Below are 17,479 nucleotides of genomic sequence, written 5' to 3' on the forward strand. Positions count from 1 at the left end.
CCATGGGGCATGCGGAATTTGCATACGTAACTCCGCCTCACCGCGTGAGTATATAAGGAAGTACGTGCAATATCGCATTATGTTTCTGCTTTCGGAGCCAAGAGTACCCTACCTCTTCACTCCTACAGCCTTCTGAGACTCAGTCAGCTTCTTCGAGACGAGCAGCTTTCCAGTCGGTGTTGGTGTGACGGCGCGTTCCAGTGATCGCATACTTCCTGCCTGCTGATCTGCACAGTGGTCCGTTTGACAGCTGGTGTGTGTTTCCCTGGGCGCTTCGGCATCGACTGCAAGGCTTCCTCTCATAAAAGAGCTTGCACGTGGCACGTCCTTTTCAGGATGTTTCACCCGTGCACTTCTGGGTGCGGTAGATCTCTTCTGCCTTTCGACGGGCACGAGCACTGCGTGACGTGTTTGGGCTTTCAGCACGCTCAGGCGGCGCTCGTGGATGACTCATGTTCTCTCTGCGGGAACATGGCCATCTCGGTGCTTCGATCAAGAATCCGTGAACTCCGTGCGGATGCCGGAGCGAGAGTCCCCTCTGTCACCCCCCAATCTGCGGTCTCCCCTGGAGGCGGCACTTTGGCTGGTGGCCAGGGTGATCTGAGGGTGACGGTGTGGAACAAAGCTCCGACGCTCATGCCTCGGCCCACACCCCCCTCTCATGCACCTGACCCGGCCCGTGTTCAGGCGTCTACAATCGGGGCCGGCTCCTGCCGTCCCGACTGTGGCGTTTGGCGCGGTGGAGGACGAAGAGATGTCTATCGCCGCATCACAAGGTGGGCTGGAGTCATCTGAGGATGATGATTCGGCTGTGCTGCCACCTTCGGGTGCGCCAGCATTGCCCGAGTCAGACCCAGAATTGACAGCCATGCTGTCTCGGGCCGCCGCAACGCTTGGGTTGGAGTGGAACCCTCCGCCTCAGCCTGAGCGTTCGCGGTTGGATGATTGGTTTTTGGCGGCAGGGCGCTCGGACACCCGTCCGACCGCTCCTCCAATTCCTTTCTTTCCCGAGGTGCATGAAGAGATCGCGCGTTCCTGGAAGTCCCCGTTGTCTTCCCGTGAACGTTTGGCGAACTCTTCCGCCTTCACCTCCCTCGATGGAGCTGCGGCTCGTGGGTGCACTGGGGTCCCCCCAGTCGAACGCTCTGTTGCGATGCAACTGTGTCCGCAGAGCGCTTCGACCTGGCGCGGTGACCCAAAGCACCCCTCCAAGGCCTGTAGGAGTCAGAAGCGCCTGAGGTCTCTTCGTGCTGTCCATATTCCGGGGGTCCTGAACCACGCAGCCGACGAGCTCTCGCGGTTTCAGCCTCTCCCGGGAGAATGGAGACTCCATCCCCAGACGGTCCAGCTGATTTGGGAACAGTTCGGCGACGCACAGGTAGATCTGTTTGCCTCCCACGACTCTTCCCACTGCAGCCTGTTCTATTCCCTGACCGAGGGCACGCTCGGCACGGATGCACTGGCGCACAGCTGGCCGCGGGGCCTACGCAAATATGCGTTCCCCCCAGTGAGCCTACTCGCACAGTTCCTGTGCAAGATCAGGGAGGACAAGGAGCAGGTCCTTTTGGTCGCCCCGTACTGGCACGGCCGGACCTGGTTCCCCGAACTCATACTCCTTGCGACAGCCCCTCCCTGGCCTATTCCTCTGAGACCGGACCTCCTTACTCAGAGACGGGGCACCCTATGGCACCCGTGTCACCTGCGACCTGTGGAACCTCCACGTGTGGCTCCTGGACGTGACGCGGCAGGTTTGAGTGGCCTGCCACCTACGGTGGTCGCCACCATCACTTCCGCTAGGGCAGAGTCCACTAGGCATGCCTATGCGTTAAAGTGGAACCTCTTCGTCACCTGGTGCTCTTCCCGCCAAGAAGACCCCTGGAAATGCCCGATCGGGTCCGTGCTTGAGTTTCTCTAAGAGGGGTTGGAGCGAAGGCTGTCTCCCTCCACCCTCAAAGTATATGTGGCCGCAATATCTGCCCACCACGATCTCTTGGAGAACAAAAAGGTAAGTCAGCACGACCTGGTCATCAGGTTCCTGAGGGGAGCGAGGAGACTGAATTCTCCTCGCTCTCCTCTCGTACCCTCTTGGGACCTCGCAGTAGTTTTAAGTGCTCTGCAGAGGCCTCCCTTTGAGCCTTTGCGGTCGGTTGATATTAAGTTCCTGTCTATGAAGACGGCTCTGCTGACCGCATTGGCCTCAGTTAAGAGGGTCGGGGACCTGCAGGCATTTTCGGTTGACGAAGCGTACCTGGAGTTTGGGCCGGCTAACTCTCACGTGATCCTGAGACCCCGGCCTGGATATGTGCCCAAGGTTCCAACCACTCCATTTAAGGACCAGGTGGTGAACCTGCAAGCGCTGCCTTTGGAGGAGGCAGACCCAGCCTTGGCATTGCTCTGTCCAGTACGCGCTCTCCGCGCCTACGTAGACATGACGCAGTGTTCAGGACCTCAGACCAGCTCTTTGTCTGTTATGTTGGAGAGCGGAAGGGAAGTGCTCTCTCAAAGCAAAGGCTGTCTCACTGGATAGTGGACACCATTGTTTTGGCTTATCAGCAGCAAGGTCGACCATGTCCCCTTGATGTGAGGGCACACTCCACCCGGAGTGTGGCCTCCTCTTGGGCTCTAGCGCATGGCGCCTCGCTAGCAGACATCTGCAGAGCTGCAGGCTGGGCGACACCTAACACATTCGCCAGATTCTACAATCTCCGAGTGGAGCCAGTGTCCGACTATGTACTCGCCCCCCCGAGGGGCCGGTAGGGGCCAGGCTCAGGTGTCTTCGCTTGCTCGCCACTCCACTCCACGGACTGGATACGTGCGATATTCTCCTCAGGTGAGCTCCCCGAGAGCCCTGAGCTCCTCCAGCACTGTCGACGCCGACATCAGTTCAGTCTGCCCTTTCGAGCCCAGACCCTCATGTCCGGCTAGGTGCCCCGTGTGCATGGTTCCCTCCGGCGACCCCCACACGTGTATTTCACCGTAAGTCTCCGCAGTGAGCGGTTTTCTTCCCTTGGCGTGTCCCTGCCACCCCTAGGGTTAAAAATCCACCTTCGGCTGGTACCCTAGAGTTTTCCCATATGCAGCCCTTAGCGGGTCATATGTGTACTCTTAAGTCCTCCCCACGGGTAGGCATCTTGGCATTCCCTCCCTGGGATATGCTTCCCAGTGTACCTTGGTATTCCTGTGTTAAGTGGGAGTCCTTCGTCTGTACTAGTCTTACGACAGGGTACTCACACTTACGCAGGGCACTGGAAGACAGCTGAGTGGCGGGATTATATTGGGACCCCCATTCGTTAGTCACTAACGTTACATCGTAGTGACTGAACGAAAGGGAACGTCACGGTTACGGATGTAACCCTCGTTCCCTGAGGAGGGAACGGAGACGTAACGTCCCGTTGCCACTTCAGCTGTGCTATCTGGAACGCAGGAGTTCAGTCTTGGCTCCTCAAGCAGGTAACATAATGCGATATTGCCACGTACTTCCTTATATACTCACGCGGTGAGGCGGAGTTACGTATGCAAATTCCGCATGCCCCATGGCATTGGCACGCCATTGGGCGTTTTCTCTAAGCTCGAAGATGATAGGCTTCTAAGCGAAACCCCCATTCGTTAGTCACTAACGTTACGTCTCCGTTCCCTCCTCAGGGAACGAGGGTTACATCCGTAACCGAGACGTTCTTGTGCATGTATTTTCTACAAGTTGTGAAATCATGTGAATAGAAATTAAATTATGTTTGTTAAACGCTTTACAAGTTTGATTTTCAAACTTTAATCACACTGCTTATCACAAACTGCAGGCAATGAGCAAACAAGAAACATTCTTTTTTTCCCCCATGGATTTCTTAAATGTCTGGTTGGTTTGCAACATAATTTTTATATCGTGCCAGATGCTATAAGTTGTTTTCACTGGAAGTTTGGCGGCTGTGTACATTCTCTTGTCTAGTCACATTATTGTATACTAGGAGGTTACAGAGAGAAGAGGAAGACCGACACGCACGTTTTGCTTGTCGCGACTCTCTAATTGGTAGAAGTATTCTCATTTATTTTAGTAGTGGCGGGAAAGTGAGTTAAATGTCTGACAGACAGCCATCTTGATGAGAACTCAGTTCACTTTGCTGTTCCATATTGACTTGTTGTGTAAAGGTAACTCTTTACTTGATGCATTTAAATCCATGACCTTGGCGTCTCCTGTTTGAGCTACTGTATAGGACCTAACCCATTCACACTTTGTGCATGATTTCACCAACCGCCTACAGATCCACATTTAGTATTATCCAGAAAGTATCTTTATCCACAATGAACATTAAAAAGAGAAAAAGTGTAATTTGGTGTGATTGATATCCTCGTCCTTTCCCAGGCTCTATCTCTATGGGGATTGAATGGTGGGATCCAAATAAGAATAATTCAGCCCCCCAAACCTAAACCAGTTCCTCGAAATAATCATTCTTCATCCACAATATCTGCTCTTGACATGGGAATCAGTGAAGAGGAGTGGGAAAGGTTACAGAAGGTTCTGGACTGGCCCGGTCCAGATCAAGAAATCACTCAGCTGGCTCAGAGCACAAGCCCAGTCCACTCAACATTCTCTATTTTGGGACTCAAGGAGAGTTACAAAGTGGGAGAAAAGATCTCCGTTACCATCACAGCCAGAGACCACAACAAGAACCTGAAAAGATATGGAGGAGATTTTTTCCGAGCAAAGCTATTCAATTCAAAGCTCAAGGTGCGTTTATTTTATAGTATCTTTTATTTTATAATCAATTGTTATACAAAAAAAAAACAGTATACCAAACTTTGTCATATTGAGTTTGATATGCCTGTTAATTGGTTTATTTACAAAATATTACTAATACATATTATGTTTAGATTTATAAGCTTGCTTTACCTACAGACATTAGTTTTGTGCATTACACTTTAACCTTCTCCATTCTTCTTGAAGGCGAGTGTGTACGGGGAGGTAGTGGATCACCGTAATGGGACTTACTCTGTTGCTCTTCTTCTGCCCTGGGAAGGTGAGGCACAAGTTTATGTACGTCTAGAGCACTCCAGTGAGGTTGTGCAGATTCTTAAAAAATACAGGGAGTCCTCATTCCCACGCAGCCACTATAATGGCCACTATGAAGGGCCAGGACCCCAAAAAACCAGGATCAGTGAAATAGTACAATGCAATCTGAAGTGGGGTGCAGATGGAAGTTGGAAGAAAGGCGACTGCTGCTGTGAGTATAAGGATGTAAAAACAGGGACGGTGTGGCAGTGTGAGAGACCGAAGAAACTTTCTTGTGACTACCTGGTTTATCATTCTTTCGGGGGTTTGGAAAGCCCATTAAATCATTTTGAGGAGCAACTTTTCACAAAGTAAGTGGGAAAGGATTCCAATTGAATTTTAAACGAATTATAGAAATGTAAATTATTATTAGGTTTTAAAGTATTATTATTATTATTTTGTCTAAGGAAAATATTATTATTTCACAGGAAATTAACAAATGTGTCTATAACTGGAGACAAAGAAATAATAAATGTTCTTCCCAACACCACAACCATTGGTATGTTTACATATAATCCGTGTACGTTTTGACCATTTCATTTCTATTTGGAAAGTTTTTTTCTTTTATACAAGCTACAAATGAGTATTCAGCTTTTTTGTTTATTGTTTAAATTGGTTTCAATATTCAGTGGGCGGCACTGAAAATCCCCAGCCTGGCGTCATCATACTCAATTCTAGTCAGAATATGAGTCTGATACTGCTCCATTGGGCTGTGATTATGAGGCGTGTTTCAACCAAACCAAGAAAGAAAATGCCTCTGCACTCAATTAGATAGACCTACAACCAATCAGAGCAACGGAGCGACGCATAGTTGTCAACAGAACTCAACTGCATGCACGCACACTGGAAGAAGTAGAAGATGATGAGAGTAAACGATCTTTGCCTGTATTGTAAAAAAGAATTTAAGGATACTTAAATACTTAAGGTACTTATCAACTCGATCATCATTTTTGAGAGAAAAAGTAAAAGTGAATGCATATGAAAAGATTTGTTATTAAGCTCTTAGGTGCTAATAAATACCCGGTGGCAACAACCAAAGATTGTCTGATCAGAACAATTAAATTGTGTCCGTAAAGGAGGAGTTAGATACCACACCACTCATAGACCACTCATTTCAAAGTTGAACAGTTTAATTAAGTGTGGTTCTAAACAGAGAAACAAAAATAATAAATTATAAATATACACACACACTGATAAAACATCAATATGCAAATGAATATAATCCGCAATTCGTATGACATCAGCATTAGAAATATGTCTATACAGCGATAATGGGATTAGCTATATTAACTCACGGACGTGTGATACGGCAGACGCGATATGCACGTCTTAAAGACAAAATATGATCGAAATATAAACAATATAATCAAGAAATAAACTTACTCTTTGATGCCCGCACACATGTGATTAGTTAGTATTGCAGCATCGCGGATGCACTGGCATTATCATCACGTTCGTCTCGCGCTAGTAATAATAATAGCGATCATAACTGAAACTAAACTGCGTCAGCTTCCGGGTCCTTTGCACCTTCTTGGTCTTAACAATAGGCGAGTGACTGACGCCTGACTAAATAATAACAACGAATTAACTATTGCAAAATAACTGTATATGTAAATGGACCTCAGTTTAGTACAGCATATACGAATAAGGTCTCAGTTTAGGATTAGAACGAATTCAACCCAAGCGCTCTTTGGTGACGTACATGATTCCGTTACTTTTGATCATCTGTCCATCATTGTATTAAGCCCGCCCTGACAATTTCATTGGTCCGAACAGCTCTTGTTTGAGGATAGTTGTTCCACAATGAATCAAGTCCAGACCGAATTCATTGTTTTCTACAGCACATTACTGTTTTAATGGAAAACAGTATATTACTGTTAGAGTTTGGCCTTTTTTTTACAGCAATTGTTTTACAGTGTAGATATTGGCTACAACTGTAAGTCTTATACAACATATATGTCTATATACAACATATATTATATGTCTTATACAACATCCAGATATAGCAACAACTTCTTCTTGCATGGAACGCCTCGTTCGGTCTTATAGATCAATAGTTATGGACATAGCTTATGATCTATTTTGACCTCCCTTAGACTGTAAGCACAGTTTTATACTGGATATCTAATACCACCAGGGTCACGAGGGACTACTACCATTTCCCTCTCTGGACAATATAGCAGTAGATAAACCAGCAGACCCCAAAGAATTTGGAGTTGTCGCATTAATCCTATAAAATCTTGTGAATGTGCACAGATATTAGATTCTATTCAAGTTTATTGTCATTACACATGTACATGTACAAGTACAATGCAACCAAATGAGTTTGGAGCAAGCCTCCAAGCCGCAGCTATTTAAAGCGCCGCCACATATGTCTGAGAGGGCAGGAAGTAGTATCTGTTGCCCAGGAAGTAGCCATGCTTCTGGTAGAATGAGCAACCAAATCACAAGGGATAGGTAGATTCTGGCTAAAAAACACTTGTGAGATTGTATCTACTATCCAATGAGACAATCGTTGCTTAGACACAGGCTTTTTGCACACTTCTTGAAAAAGCATTCAAATATATGTGTGTGTGACTGTTGCAAACACTGTCTGTTGTCTGGGACTTGGATTGCTCTACTCCCAATTCAATTTGAAACTGAGAGACTGGACATATTGAAGCACTATTTCTGTGTCCTTCATGACTTGGCTGTGGGAAAGAGCACACATTGGACAGTCATCTAGGTATGACAAAATTCTCAGACCTGCACACTGAAGAGGGCAAAGGGTTGCTGAAACAACCCTGGTGAAGACCCTTGGAGGCAGAAAAAGGCCAAATGGAAGGACCTTCAACTGATGAACCCAATCTTGAAAAGCAAAGCAAAGAAACATGTTCCTGAGGGATGTGCAAATATGCATACTTCAAGTCTATGGAAGTGAACCATTCTCTCAGGGATGGAACGATTTCCAGTTTCAAGATAAAATTTAAAATGTAAAAATTGTTTGATCATCACGATTTTGAAAACTCGCTGTAAATTCTGTCCAGCCAGCATCATTCTAGTGCATCTAGGAGACGCAGCACATAATGTTGTTTTTTGAATGAGAAGAAATGGCAGAGGGCAGTGACAGTGCTGGGAGATTTTTCAGCCTTCTAAAAGCACCAAATCTGAGGTGTGGTCATATTTTGGTTTTTACAAAAGTCCTGAGGGAAATTCAATCGAGGATGGCAGAACATGCAAAAAGAAAGTCGCTGCAATAGGGGGAAACACTTTGAATCAAGGCAAGTGGACTTTGACCTCAGTACCAAAATTACGTCTGGGAAATAATTGGACACAAAATTTTGAGCTGAAATATTTTACTTCACTCACTTGAAATTAATGTGAAGCTTCCACAAAGAAAAGTTCGCAGCAAGTGGCTTTGAGCCAAAGACGAGTTCAGACAAGACTAGGGTGACATTTAGGGGATAATAATGTATATTAATTGTACACTTATTACACAGATTTACTTTACCACATAAATAATTATGGGGACATATTGAATTGAGATTAATGTTTTAAATATTACCTGTTTATGCATCCATTTGGTACAGTATACAATCAAAAACGGAGACGCAAGTTGCATTAATGAAACGAGAGAACACTTCCGTTGTGATACGTGGATGTGCGTTTTTATAATGCGTTGCTATTGTTGATGGCTATTATAAGGAAGGAAACCCCACTGAATATAATCTTGCTTAATAAATTGCATAGAGCTGCTTGTTTTATTTGTTGTTGGTTGATTTTCAAATATAAAACTTGTTGAAATCTTTTCAGTGTGTGCATCTGTTCTTTTTGAACACTTTCATCTCATTTGAACAAACCGTGATAATATTGATAATCATGATAATTTGGGTCATTATAATAGTGATACGAAATTTTTATACCGTTCCATCCCTATATGGATTCCAGAATTTGTGCTGTAGTCAGCATTTAGAAAGCCAATATTTTATTAACCCGTTCAGTTGTCGTAAGTCCAGAATGGACTGAACCCACAATCTTTCTTTGGTTCTATTAAATATTTGGAATAGAACTCAGTGACCTGTTTGTTGGCATTTATCTGAACAATTGCCTTTTTCTGTAAAAGGACTGTAATCTCATTGGGCAAAATTTGTGCATGGACTGGGTCTCTGACTATGGTCATATGGACCCCTGAAAAGGTAGGAGGGTACCGCCAGAACTGTATTCTGTCTCGATTGTATCTAGAACCCAAGGATCTGACTTTGTCCCAACTGTCCAGGCATAGTTGGGAGCATATTCCAGCGAATCCGAGGCAGTTATGCAGAGCACCACAGGGTTTGGGAGGGCTCCCCTAACTGAAGTGTGAGACTGGTCAGTTTGGGGTGCTTAGTAAGATTGTCTGGTGAATCTATCATATCTTGTCCAAAGTGACCAAATTTTTGGTTGAACGAATTCCATTCTGCGTCTTGCCTGATCTGTCGTATCCCTTAGAGATTGGGAATCAGGGTGAAATACTTTACCTGGAACAACTGGCAGATTTGTTATTTCCTAATAGTCTCCAGCAAAGATGTCTGAGCTAACAAGATCTGCCTTTGGGCTAAAATTACTCAGGACATATATGCTCCAATGTCTCTGGTAAGCTGTGAGTGCTGTGTCAACCAAATTGTTAAAGTATCACAATCATCTGTACTGACAACTTTTTTTTAAAGCAGCTAAAACTATCCCAGGGCGGTATTATTCTTATTGGGCTGCCCACGTAGCTGCGTTATATGCTTGGCATTTACCGATCTGTCTTCTGTTGTAGCTTGCCGTGTCAGGGTCCTTAGTTTATCCTTGGTTATGCTGTTCAGTCTAGTTTATTCTTGGTTTTGTCTTTGTGTGAGCACATGGCTTGTAATTTGTTTTTGCTGGCCATGTGCTTGTGTTTGTCATGTTTGGTGTGAGACGGGGTTAGACAATGGACAGGAGAGCACATGGCACATGGAAACATTTGACAAGCCATGTGCTCTCCTGTCCATTCATGAGGTGCCCGCTGCAGCTCCCCCAGAGGTGGCTAAAGATGCTGCAGCTTCCCCAGAGGCGGTTGTCCCCACACCGCCTTACCCTTGTGAGGCGCAGGAGTCCGGTGGTCCAGGAGGTCCTGACTTCGGTGGTCTCAGGTCCGGCTCATTCCTCAGCACCTTGTTTGTCTGTTCCTCAGTCTCCACCCTGGCCCTGTGCCAGGACTCCAGATCCACCAGAGCCTGCCTGGTCTGTCCCTCCAGCACCACCCTGACCCTCTGCCGGGACCCCGGAACTGCTGGAGCCCCCCTGGTCTGTCCCTCCAGTCCCGCCCTGGCCCTCTGCCATAAGGGACGCTAGGAGGCATCCCTTTTGAGGGGGGCTAGTGACAGAACCCTGACACCAGTATTTGTCTTGTCTTTGTATGAGTAAAGACAATACAAATGCTCTCCTGTCCATTGTCTAATCCCGCCCATCTTGTTATCAGTTTATTGGTTTATTTGCCCCACCTGTCTTCCCTTATTACCCTCTTTTGTTTGCTTCCCTGTTTATTCTCCTTGTATTTGCAGTCCTGTGCTGGATCGTCGTCATCTGTTTCCTGTAATTTGTGCTTTGTGTTTCCTTGCACCTCAAGTCAAGTCAAAGTCAAGTCTAGTCTTGTTTTCCCCCTCGGGGTTGTTTCTGTTTCTTTTTGTTTTATTTTATTATTAAAAAAAGCCTTGTTCTCCTGCGATTTGGGTCCTCGTCTTATCCCTACCTCAAACCTGACATGCCGCACGTAAAATGCAAGAAAGAATGTCAGAATGAGTGAGGGCTCCCTTCTTCTGAAGTCCTCCTCATCATCTTCAGCCTTCCCCTCACTAACACAAATGGAATTATTTGCATGCCATAAGATGGCATCCATTGAATCATCCTTCCCTCCTTGGTATGATGTTAACTTATCCCCCCAGGGAGGGTGCAGCAGGGAACATAAATTGCTGAGCACTTACTGCAGCATTACGTGATTCAAGCTTACCAGCCAAGATCTGCATCTTAGTGTCGTCCTTGGGCTCTTGGTTCACTTTTGTCCTTTCCCGTTTATTCTGAAGTATATCAGGATGCAGGGGCCTGGTAGAAGCATGATGCCTTGTGCATTTGCCAGAATGTTCCTCCAACAACAAACTATTGATAAACACCACTTTGGCACCACCAGATGCCCGGTTCTCTGGACTCTTTCCTATAAAAATAGCCCCATTGCAGCTGCACTTGGGTTTTCAATATTGTACAATAAATGCAGTATACCCAAACAGGAAGGGCATTCTCTGTGCCCATCATGTGGTCACTCAATATAAATAGCAATCAATGATAAGGAAAAAGAAACATAAGATTAACTGTAACAAATCACAGTACATTAAATAATTCTTAAAGTTGAACTGCAAGTCTTCAAAATAAACGACTTGCCATTAGTTGAAAAACACAAGTAACAACAACGCCATTAACAAATACACTCACCTAAAGGATTATTAGGAACACCTGTTCAATTTCTCATTAATGCAATTATCTAATCAACCAATCACATGGCAGTTGCTTCAATGCATTTAGGAGTGTGGTCCTGGTCAAGACAATCTCCTGAACTCCAAACTGAATGTCAGAATGGGAAAGAAAGGTGATTTAAGCAATTTCGAGCATGGCATGGTTGTTGGTGCCAGACGGGCCGGTTTGAGTATTTCACAATCTGCTTAGTTACTGGGATTTTCACGCACAACCATTTCTAGGGTTTATAAAGAATGGTGTGAAAAGGGAAAAAAATCCAGTATGCGGCAGTCCTGTGGGCGAAAATGCCTTGTTGATGCTAGAGGTCAGAGAAGAATGGGCCGACTGATTCAAGCTGATAGAAGAGGAACTTTGACTGAAATAACCACTCATTACAACCAAGGTATGCAGCAAAGCATTTGTGAAGCCACAACACGCACAACCTTGAGGCGGATGGGCTACAACAGCAGAAGACCCCACTGGGTACCACTTATCTTCACTACAAATAGGAAAAATAGGCTACAATTTGCATGAGCTCACCAAAATTGGACAGTTGAAGACTGGAAAAATGTTGCCTGGTCTGATGAGTCTCGATTTCTGTTGAGACATTCAGATGGTAGAGTCAGAATTTGGCGTAAACAGAATGAGAACATGGATCCATCATGCCTTGTTACCACTGTGCAGGCTGGTGGTGGTGGTGTAATGGTGTGGGGGATGTTTTTTTGGCACACTTTAGGCCCCTTAGTGCCAATTGGGCATCGTTTAAATGCCACAGCCTACCTGAGCATTGTTTCTGACCATGTCCATCCCTTTATGACCACCATGTACCCATCCTCTGATGGCTACTTCCAGCAGGATAATGCACCATGTCACAAAGCTCGAATCATTTTAAATTGGTTTCTTGAACATGAAAATGAGTTCACTGTACTAAAATGGCCCCCACAGTCACCAGATCTCAACCCAATAGAGCATTTTTGGGGTGTGGTGGAACGGGAGCTTCGTGCCCTGGATGTGCATCCCACAAATCTCCATCAACTGCAAGATGCTATCCTATCTATGGGCCAACATTTCTAAAGAATGCTTTCAGCACCTTGTTGAATCAATGCCACATAGAATTAAGGCAGTTCTGAAGGCGAAAGAGGGTCAAACACAGTATTAGTATGGTGTTCCTAATAATCCTTTAGGTGAGTGTAGATTGTGACTAATCACCCTTCATTAATCATCTTTCAAATTAAGTCAGTAAACTGGGCTCATTGAAAATCAAAATCATATATGAGAAAAATGTTTATATATGTCCACCATTCGTACACGCATTAAACAAGATGGAAAACTCTCGTCTGCTGCGAACAGCTGACCCACAACGTGATGTTTTATTAACAAATTTCGGGAGGAGCATGTGCAGATAATTAACTCCTTAACGTTCATGAGCACGTGCACGGGTTGAAGCGCTATTTTTAGCACGAGTGTAATGTTTGTTAATAGATTTAACGCAAAAAAACATCATTAATCTTGACAAACTATATATCATTCTAAAGGTCTAAACCTCAAGCATCGAGGACAGACCACTGTTTTTCAATGAAAAGCTTATAACGGCTGTATTTTTGCATGAATGTAAGCAATACACATCAAATCAAGCATAATTAAAAACAGAGCACCTACCTTTAATGTCCTAATTACGAGCCACACACGCATCCTCTGCTAAAAATTCCAGAATGAATGGAAAGGTGAAGGTCCACTGAATAACATCCCATAGAGCATTTTAATCCAACGAAACAATAACGGTGTAATATTGATGGTTAATCCTTTGTTTACATCGCATTTCCGCGGAGCGAAGTATCATACTAGACTGTTATGCAATAAAATAATGCACCAAAAACAGTCTCCCGGTAGCATAAAGTGGCATGGGTTTATACCTTAGAATGTTACGAACAAAATACAACTAACCCCACTCAAAAACATGCAAAGATAGCCGCGATATAGTCAAAAATATCCAACCATGGCACTCGTTTTATCTGATGTCATGACGTGCTCATCCAATGATAATGTCTGTTTATCTGGAGCCAATAAAAGCATTGAATTGTCATGACTGACAGAAAATGTAGCCAATGAGCACACGATTCCAACGAGATCTTGCATGTGTATATTTGTCACATGGGCGTGAATATTTATTCATTTGAATGTGCCAATGTGGCGCAATCTCCCCACGAGATGCAGCGAGTTTGACACACCCCCACTGACAGCATAAAGCTAACGGGCTAGTAAACAAACAGACGGTCTCTTTGTAGTAACTGTTTGCTAATCTTACTAACTGGACGGAATGTATTATCCAATGGATCGTCAAAAGAAGTTTTTATTGTGTTGAAGATGCTTTATTTGAGCTCACTCGAAGCAGCGGTGTGGAAAACCATTGAGAAGAGTCAAGACAGCGATGACGGTGCTTGTTGACAGAGCTGATCCAATAACATACCGGTGAGTTGCTGTGTAGTTGTTTATGTATATTGAGAATGTGTGTGAGAATGTATTTATTTTATTGTTTCTGTGTGTTAGAAAAAATGCAATATACCAGTATGCATTATACATATGCTGATATTTTGCATTTTTCCTAGCACACATGGGGAAAAAGTATATATAATTTTTCCCCATGTGTATGTAAATAAAACATATATATATATATAACACATGTAATTGTTTATATATATATATATATATATATATATATATATATATATATATATATATATATATATATATATATATATATATATATATATATATATATATATATATATATATATATATTGAGACTGTATTTATTTTATGTTTTTCCTGTGTGCTAGAAAAATTACAATATACCAGTATGCATTATACATATGCTGATATTTTGCATTTTTCCTAGCACACATGGGGAAAAAGTATATATAATTTTTCCCCATGTGTGTGTAAATAAAACATATATATATGTAACACCAGTAATTGTTTATATATATATATATTGAGACTGTATTTATTTTATGTTTTTCCTGTGTGCTAGAAAAATTACAATATACCAGTATAGATTATACATATACTGATATTTAGCATTTTTTCTAGCACACACAGACGGCCGACCATCTGTGTGATTGTTGAATGCTCACTGTATCACCGGCCATTATATTGATTGTAGGACTGTGTGCGAATGTATGGGCCGCCGTCAATATGAATGCTCACTGTATAGCCGGCCGTTAGATTGATGCCTGGGCTGTGTGAGAATGTATAGGTGGCCGTCAATATGAATGCTGTCTAACCGACTGCCCATCAGTTTCATTGTTCATGGGATGGCCTGTAATTAGAGTGAATGATGACAGTGTGATTGTTGATTGAATGGGCAAACTATACAGAAATAGGACATGCAGTGCTAATTCTCTTTCCTTTCCTTGCCATTCTACAGGCATCAGGTTGAGTCTTCAGATGAGCTATGGCATCCAAGCACCAGCCAACCAGCAGAAAAGAGAAGAACGCTTTCAGATTCTTCAAGATCTGCACTTGCTGTTGTAGACCTGAATCCGCCAGTAAAAGGCCAGTAAATGTTTTTTTTTTTACATTTGCAAATTGTGTGTGTTTTTATAGCTATATATTTATATTATATTGTTATTTATATTACTAGTTATATTTATAGTTATTATACTTATATTACTTGTTGTATTTTCAGATGCAAAGAAGTTTAGCTCTTTTTTTATTAATATTTCATTTTTATTATATTTTTATAAGTTCTGTTGTACAAATAAATCACTAATACAAAGTCTTATGGTTCTGCCTATTATTTTATAGTTGAAAAAGCATTCAAGCATCATATATGATGGCTAAAACAGCTTGCAGTACACTTCATAACATTAGGTTATCAAGTCTCCTTTAGGTTTCTTGGCACCTGGACATATTCTTAGAAAAAAGCATGCAGGAACCCCATTTTTCATGATATCTTCGTCAAATTTTAAATATAAACTGATGATACTTGTGCCTTTCAATTCATTAACTAACTGGATTCCTCCAGGCTTATTTTCATATATTTTTACATCAAATAATAAAGTGTTCATTGTAGCACAAATCATCTTCAAGACACTTCAACTTCTATAACTGTTTGTCTTTCTAAGTTTTTTCTACTTTAATGTTTGGGTAATAAACTCTAAAGTGTCTTCTTTTTAAAGATGTCTAAATTGTGCATGTAGTGCAAATTGTTCAGCAACTGCAATTGTTTTAGTTGGGAGATGTCATTTCTGGGGATGTGCCTCAAGCAGGCGGAGGGAGAAATGGAACAGACATAGTCTTGGAAAAAAGCTTGCAGGAACCACATTTTTCATTATATCTTCCTCAAACTTGAAATATAAACTGATAAGTCGTGTGGCTTTCAATCCATAACTGAACTGGATTCCTCCAGGTCTATTTTCATATATTTTTACATGAAATAATACAACATTCTGTGTAGTGCAAATAATTTTTGAGGCATTTCAACTATTATAATTTTTTATCTGTTTGAGAATTATCAACTCTGATTGCTTTTTAGTAGAGTCCCAAGTGTCTTCTTTCCAAAGATACCTTAATTGTGCCTGTAGCACACTGTTCTCAGGAGCTATAATTGTTTTAATTCAGGTAGGTCGTTTTCAGCTGTGAGCCCCAAAGTGGGGTTGCAGTTTAACAGGTTAAACCTAATTAAACAAAAGTGGAGCATGCTCAGATAATTAAACCTAATTAAACACAAGTGGAGCACATCAATCTAATCAAATTAATCAACAATAAGAGGTGTATATATACAGCAGATTTACCTTCTTTCGTTGACCATTTTTATTTTAGCATGGACGACTTTTTCGGCAGGTCGCCCCACCCACCCACTCACGTTGTATAGCCTACATGGCTCAAACAGCTCGAAGCAATTCTACAATGCTAAAATATTTTCCTTACAGATTTCTAAGCCATTTCGTCCGCTTCCATCAGCATTCACGGTAAAATAAATTTAGCTTTTCCCGAAAGTAATGTTTGCCACAATTCACATTTGCAATTCTGTCTTCTAAATTCTAATCGTTGTTCTAAAGGTATGTTAATAGCGTGTTGTTTTAGAAAAATTAATCTTAAATAATTTGTTACAGGCACACATCAAGCTTTTCTTGCAATTTTGCCGCCTCTATGTGTACTACAGACAGATACCTTTCACACGCGAGAAGTGCGTTCATCATGGACACGCACGCGGTTGCCATGGTGATGAACTATAAATATACTTGCTGGTAAAGCTAAATCACTAAAATGATGACAATACAAAAGTGCATATTACTCCAAACGATAAGACACTAGTTATGATAATCACTGCCTTTGAATGTGTCACAGATTTCTACTGACGAGGCAAGTTGTTGGACCCAAGTGCAGCTTTTAATCAAAACAAAACAAAGACATGGCAATACTAGAAACAAAAGACGTGGCTAAGCATAACTCTCACCTACACAGCAGGTAACAACATCAATAACAGACAAGGACACACGCAAACATGAGGGCTTAAATACACTGAGACTAATGACAAGACAAGTGACACCTGTGAACCATGATTAAACAATGAACCAATGTCAGAACACAACAAGATCACATGAGTGCATGTGAATCACGTGACAAAACCAGGAAGCAAGACAGTGAACATGACACTCAAACATAACATGAACATAATCAACTTAAAACATGAACAAGGAACAATGAACATGATCCAACACCCTGTGACAGATCCCCCCCTCTATGGGCGGCCCCTGACGCCCAAACAATACCAAAACACCACTAGCCTAACAAAGTCTTGGGGGGCGGTCTTGGGGGAGGGATGGTGGGCCAGACCCGTGCAGGGGCACCGGACCCAGACGTGACCTGGACGGGCCTGGGAGCTTGGGCGGACCTGGACTCTGTGGCGTGGGCGGACCTGGACCCTGTGGCGTGGGACGACCT

The 17,479-nt window shown here is 43.1% G+C and overlaps 1 protein-coding gene across 1 annotated transcript in view; it reads left to right on the top strand.

The window, feature by feature from the left end:
• Positions 1–4,339: 4,339 nt before the first annotated feature.
• LOC307119573 (NXPE family member 3-like) overlaps positions 4,340–17,479 on the top strand; it is a gene marked incomplete at its 3' end in the record, with an annotated part of 232,607 nt that continues 219,467 nt past the window's right edge. The window contains exons 1-3 of the mRNA XM_079805916.1: positions 4,340–4,720; positions 4,937–5,352; positions 5,470–5,540. Coding sequence (XP_079662042.1) covers positions 4,469–4,720; positions 4,937–5,352; positions 5,470–5,540 — 739 coding nt within the window. The 5' untranslated portion in view covers positions 4,340–4,468. The remainder of the gene's footprint in view (positions 4,721–4,936; positions 5,353–5,469; positions 5,541–17,479) is intronic.

The sequence above is a fragment of the Gobio gobio genome, assembly GCF_949357685.1.
Source record: "Gobio gobio genome assembly, chromosome: 23".
Classification (NCBI taxonomy): domain Eukaryota; kingdom Metazoa; phylum Chordata; class Actinopteri; order Cypriniformes; family Gobionidae; genus Gobio; species Gobio gobio.